The sequence below is a fragment of the Austrofundulus limnaeus genome, unplaced genomic scaffold (genome assembly GCF_001266775.1).
Source record: "Austrofundulus limnaeus strain Quisiro unplaced genomic scaffold, Austrofundulus_limnaeus-1.0 Scaffold10, whole genome shotgun sequence".
In the NCBI taxonomy this organism is placed as follows: Eukaryota; Metazoa; Chordata; class Actinopteri; order Cyprinodontiformes; family Rivulidae; genus Austrofundulus; species Austrofundulus limnaeus.
Genome location: NW_013952412.1, coordinates 1,668,284 through 1,674,549, shown reverse-complemented (window position 1 = coordinate 1,674,549; position 6,266 = coordinate 1,668,284). Strand labels below are relative to the sequence as shown.

At 37.2% G+C, this 6,266-nt stretch overlaps 1 protein-coding gene across 4 annotated transcripts in view; it reads right to left on the bottom strand.

Annotated features, from left to right (window-relative positions):
• Positions 1 to 6,266, bottom strand: part of bsna (bassoon presynaptic cytomatrix protein a) — a gene marked incomplete at its 5' end in the record, with an annotated part of 100,790 nt that overhangs the window by 33,577 nt on the left and 60,947 nt on the right. For all 4 annotated transcript variants that reach the window (XM_014001778.1, XM_014001777.1, XM_014001779.1 and 1 more), the window contains 1 exon segment: positions 1,368 to 1,829. In XM_014001778.1, coding sequence (XP_013857232.1) covers positions 1,368 to 1,829 — 462 coding nt within the window.

The following is a 6,266-nucleotide window of genomic DNA, read 5'->3' as shown; positions in this document are numbered from 1 at the left end:
TGTGTGTGTGTGTGTGTGTGTGTGTGTGTGTGTGTGTGTGTGTGTGTACAGTTTAAGACCATGTAAATGCAGATTGGATTTTAATTTTCTGCTAATTTCAAAAACAAAAATCAACTTAAATAGTAAATATAGCAGTTTGAGGTAAAAAAGTGTTAAATAAGTGCATATTTTATTAGAAGCAAAACATGACCAAAACACATTTAAAGAACTTTGAAATTTTTGATCTATAACAAAATAATATTACCCAAATTAGACCTAAAAGGATTTATAATATGGGAGTAAAATAATAAAGTAAGGAGCAAAACAGCATTTAAAAACACTTGTCTTGATTTATATCAGTTCTAAAACTCTATTAGAGAGATTACTCACCATCAATTTATGGAAAATGTTGAATTGATTAACAATAAATGACATTTTAAACAATAACAATTTAGAAACATAATAGGATAATAATGACAACAATACTTGGTTTTCTTTGAATAAAAAGCTTAGCATTTCTTGAAGAAACACCGTTTTTTTTGCCCAAATGTATAACTAATATAATATTATGTAAAGAAATGATAAGTTGTAGATTTCAAGCTCACACAGTGAAATATGGCAACAATCAGGAAATTAAACTATGTGGTCAGGAAGTTACATCACTTAAGCTGAATATCAACTTATAATATCCACTATTTTTATAAAATGTAAAGACAATTAAATTGATTATTGCTGATTACAAATTATACTGGTAATACAGTTCTTTTAAATTACCCCCCAATGGTCAGTTTTGTTCATCTCCTAACAAGAAACTGGTGAACGCAACGTGTTGTCTGACTCAATTCTGTCAATAAACAGTTTATCATGAAGCTAACCATTAAATCAGACATTGCGGAGGTTGAGCAGTTGAACACTGGTTTCTGTTAACATCAGCAAATTAGTGTGATGAGAAATCTGTTTAAATGTGAAGCAACTCCACTCTCACCTGTTTTAACCTCCCTTAAAAAAGATCAAATTCAGCTGATTAAAATTGCTCGACCCGTTAACCTCTCGGTCTCTGCTTCAATTCTTTCAGGACATAATGTTTGAGCTGCTTTGACATACTTTTATCTTTTCTGCTCCATTTAGCTGCCATTGTACTTTGTTGTCTTTCTTTGGCACATGTTTTGTTCATTTTAAATTGAACACTTAACTTGTACTTGGATTATTTTAGCTTCTGTTCTGCCTGTTTTACCCTTTATATAACAACTCAGTGTTTGCTTCTTCAGCAGATTTCTGCAAAGACATTCCCATATTCATGACTCTTTTTCCCAGTTAGTCATTACTTTATGCTTTCTGTGCATTACACCCCCCCCCCCCACACACACACACACGCACAGCAGACTTACGTCATAGTGTCTGGATTTTTTGATTTCTTTGACAGATGTGATCTGCTCTCCTTTAATCTGTGAGGGTTTGGTCTCTTTGGCAGTTTGGGTCTCAGGCTCAGTCTTGGACTTCTCCTCTGTTGGTTTTGTTTGTTTCTGGGTCTCGGTGGTTGGCACAGGTGTTACAGCTGGTGCTGTGGTCTTGGTGTCAGTCGACTGTTTGGCAGACGTGGGCGCAAATGGTCCACTAACACAAGTTCCCACCTGTGGTTTTTGTGTCTGGGGCTGGGCTGGTTTGGTGCCCTGCTGAGCGGCGGCGGGCTTGTGAAGAGGACTCTGCTGGCCGGTTGGGGCCTGGTGACGAGGCGAGCCCATCGGTTGGTGTTTAGGAGACGGATGAGGAACGGGAAGAGGAGGCTCGTCGAGACCGCCTCCAGACATCAGCCGCTGTGTCTGGCAGTTGAGACACAACCACTCTTTTTTCTGGAACAAAAAGAGGAGAAAGGACAGAACAACAAGTGATTAACAGCTTGTTTTCCACAAAAGTTTTGTTTTGTTTTCAAATACAGCATGGGTCAGGATGGGCAGCTGGTGGGTGAACTGTTTTTCCAGCATGCTATTCAAAAACACTCAAAGCAGCTCTTAGAATCTAAAAGCTGTTTTATATATTTTGTTTTCTAGGAGCTTAAAAAAATCTAAGACAGTTTTAATACAAGTTGCCGCTATATACACCACGCAGCACAAGGCTAAATATGAGAGGTTTACTAAAGTCGCAAATATATAAACAACAGCAACTTTTAGTCTGAACCACGCAGGAATACATATTTTCACAAACATTTGTAAAATGGCTATTTTATTATGTTTGGGTAAGTGTGTAGCACTATATGGCCCTAGTGTCAACAAATAATGTGGCCCCTTCCATTTTTTAAGTTGCCCATCCCTGGCATATGGTATGATGACCTGTGCAGAATGTTCCCTGATTTGTGCACCAACCCCTCCACTACCCTGAAATGTTAAGCAAGTGTAGACAAATTATTAAAGGGGCAATATTATGTGTTTCTCAGACATATTTTTAAATTCTATACCGTAATAAAGTAACTATGTCGCCCTGTCCCGCCCATTTCAGCAAGGGGCCAGGTGTGTGTGTGCTCTGTGATGAGGAAGCTCAGGTTGGAGACACAGCCCAGAGGAGGAGTTGATCCCAAATGCGGTTCTAGACCCACCCGGTTGTTTTTGCCCCCCTGCCTGGCTGCCTCAGGACAGCACAGGATTTCTCAAACATACATGAACAAGTCAAAGCAATACTCTGGGTATGTTTTTGATGAGAGGATAACAATATAACATGATATAAAACTCAAAAAACTTGTTTTTACATGATATTGCACCTTTAAATTAATGAATGGAAGGATATGAATAAATATGGATGAATTGGATAAAACTGATTGCTTTTTGTATCATGCACCAAAAACACTTTTGTTATGGTGCTTTTCAAATAATCTTTATTAAATTAAATGCATTGAAATAAGGAGTGATTGACAACTCAACACCACGATTAACATTCTTAACAAGAAATGTGTCATTTGCGCTTACATAGTGGACTGCAGTGACAAGTGATTGTGCACACGCACACACACACACACACACACAGCACTCGTGGAAATCTTTTTTTCAAAACAGAGCTGTCAGATATGCAGCAGGCTGAACTGAACTGACACAAGTTTCTGAAAGGCCAAGTCAGTCTGACAGCTAAACCCCATTTTTATCACATCAACTTCATTCAGATGACTTCACACTGGAAGACTGACTGTGACGCTCATGCAGGATTGTAGCCGCATAATGTGTGTTTCAATTAAGCTCCTGGTGATTCAAACTGTGATGAGCAAATGGCCCAAATAATTAGGTGTTTAGAAACAACATAAAGCTGACATTTAGAGTTTCTGTGACCTCGCTAAATAACATTAAGTGTTTTTTTTTCCTGTTTGTAAATGAAATTCCTAAAACAGAAATACACAGAAGAGCTCTCTAAGTATGAGGATTGATTGTCGTGTTAGGTAAGCAGAAACTTCATCAATCAAACAGGGCTGAGCAGGTTGAAAACATGTTTTTGAAGCTTTTACGCACAAACAGAAAATCTGTTATTACTGCAACGAGGATTAGTGAAGGAAATAATTACACACCAATGTTCAGATTCACATAATAAGTTGTGGAAGGTGGAGTAAGCAGCTGCCAAAACAGAGAGTCAGCAGGCAAAAAAAGGCCAAATGAGAGCAAATGACCAAACAGATGGAAAAACCAAAGAGCAGAAACAGGTGAGCTTTATATAACAGATAATCTGGTCAAAAAAAGGTGTGTGTGTGGGGGGGGGGGGGGAGCTGACTGAGAGAATTTTTTCTTCTTTAACTTTTTTAACTTTGACTTTAAAGAGTCATCATTGACTGAATAGGGCCTCTTCGGGGGGCCAATCAGATTTCAGCAGGGGTGCTAGCAGGGATGCTATCACTGAATTGGCTCCAAACCAAAGCAACTGTGCCTCATATTGACACTTTGAAAGTGACTAAAGTGAAGCAAAAGATTTCCAAACAAACACATACAAAATGAAATAAATTTCATAAAAAAAACAGTTTGGTGATCCTAGAAAATGAAAAGGGAACGTTTAGGAACATTGGGCCTCATGCAAGAACATGTTCATATTCTTATACTAAATTTCTCTTACTCTTTTTTGTACGAAGGATTCGTACGAACATGTCACGTCAGATTCAACAAACTCTTCTTTCTTCAGGAAAAGTGTGTAAATGAGCTGCACAAATTCCACCTGTTCGTATCCAGCTGCTCGTGCATGCGAGAGGAGATTAGCATAATTACCACCCCAAAAACACCATATAAGGCTYTGTTTCCTGCCTCAGATACAAGGAAGTGTCCATTCATGAAAAATGACAGCGAAAACTAAAAAAGAAGAACTCCCCATGACCCGATCCCGGACAAGCCGGCTGGAAGGACAATTTATATTGTTAGTCTAAATTATTACATTTAAAATTATAACTCTAATTCAAGCAGAATAGCCTATTGTCAAGATAATTATAGAGTGTAATTTATTTTCAACTCAAAATATCTTCAAACTAACGAAATATAAAGTTATTAGTGAAGAAAACCTGTCCGGATAACAGCAGACTGACTGCTCATAAAATATACGACAGGTCTGGACCACTCGTKAATTTTGTTCGTATCTGAAAAGAATCTTAGAATACGAAAACATTGGTGAATGCCACAAATTCTCCTAAATCACTCATACGCACAACTTAAGAACAAATCTGTGAGTATGAACGGTTCTTGTATGAGGCCCAATATTTCTGTAGAGTTAACTTTCTTTTCTCACTCTCCTCTCCACTCATCACCATCATGTGTGTATTTTCTGTCTTTGTGTCAGCCTCTATCCAGGACAGCTGATGTTATTTGGGGCAGAAGAGAGGCTGAATTACTGATGTAATGAATAATTGATAGATGCAGCACTCTCTGTTCAACACTTATCAACCATCTCTACTGTTTTCCACCTGCTCATTCTGTCCTCCTTCTTGTTCCTCCTTTATTTTGCTGCTTCTCTGAATCCTGTTTGAGTCATCATCTCTGATTGGATGTTTTTCAAAAAGTCAAACTCTTAAAAGATTTGGGGCTTAATCTTACAATGCAGAGAGAATAAATAAAATAGTTTAGAACTTTTTAATGATGCATAAAACGAGCGCCAAAATATATCTGAACATGAAAGACTTGCTTTTCTTGTACATGAAGCTCTGTAATGGACACAACAAACTGAGAAATGACAAAATCTTGTAACCTATGCAATTAAACTTAAAAATTACAGCTTCAATTTAGATTTGAAAGGATCAAAAATGTTATTAACTTTTCAGATATTTCTGACTTACAGTCCAGTAGCTCAATACGGAAAAGATTTATTGTTGGCTCAGGTTTTAAAGTTTAAAAGAAGCAGTATGTACAGAGTCAAATACCACAACCAGTAATTTTTTTGTTGTTGTTTTAGAAAGAACAAAACAAAACTGAGTTTCTGTTGTCTGGATGATTCTGTGACGCAATATATCTTTTTGTCAAATATCAGAAAATTGCAGAAAAGATGGGAGCGTAGCAGCTTTTATTCTTTTCCTCAGAGCTGCAGCATCTTTGCACAACATCATAAAAATATATATTTTAGAGTGGGTAAATAAAAATGTTCTTTCAAAAGATGGAAGCACAGTTTTGTGACTGTATACCCCCCAAAGTGCCACATGCCTGTACAGCCTTGAAGACAGCTCAATTCTTTTTTTCAGCTTTGAAAAAAAAACTTTAGTTTACTTTGCTAGCAGAGACAACACAGAGAACACATTGAAGCCAACAGATAATGTGTGTGTGTTTGTGAATGGTCCCGCAGCGTACCCCAGCAGTGCCCACTTAACCCATAAAGCACAAACAATCTGGCCTTTTCTCCTCCAGTCAATAACACATACTAAAATGTTCCATCAGGGCTAATTCTCTTTGCAGAGCTGCTGCTTTTGTCATGATTTTTCTTTTCTCCCCCCCCACCAAACTGTTTTTGAGAAAAACACTGCATGTGCATTTGGAAAGGTTATTACTGCTGAATGTGTACGTGCTTGTTCGATAAACATCATCTGGTTTGGGTAAAGTAAACCATCTAAACTCATATCACAGGATGAGATAAGGGTGGTCAAAATAAAATATAATAAAAAAAAACAGGTGAATCATAGAGGTTTATTTCCCTCTTAACTCTTTGATTGATAAAAAAGATAAAGAAGAAGAAAACAGAAATTTTTTAATGTAAATTCTTGGTGTATATGAGATGTGCAGTGGTTGAAACAAAGCCTTGACTGGACTATTGTTAAAGTTATAGTACATAATATTTATATTATACTATAT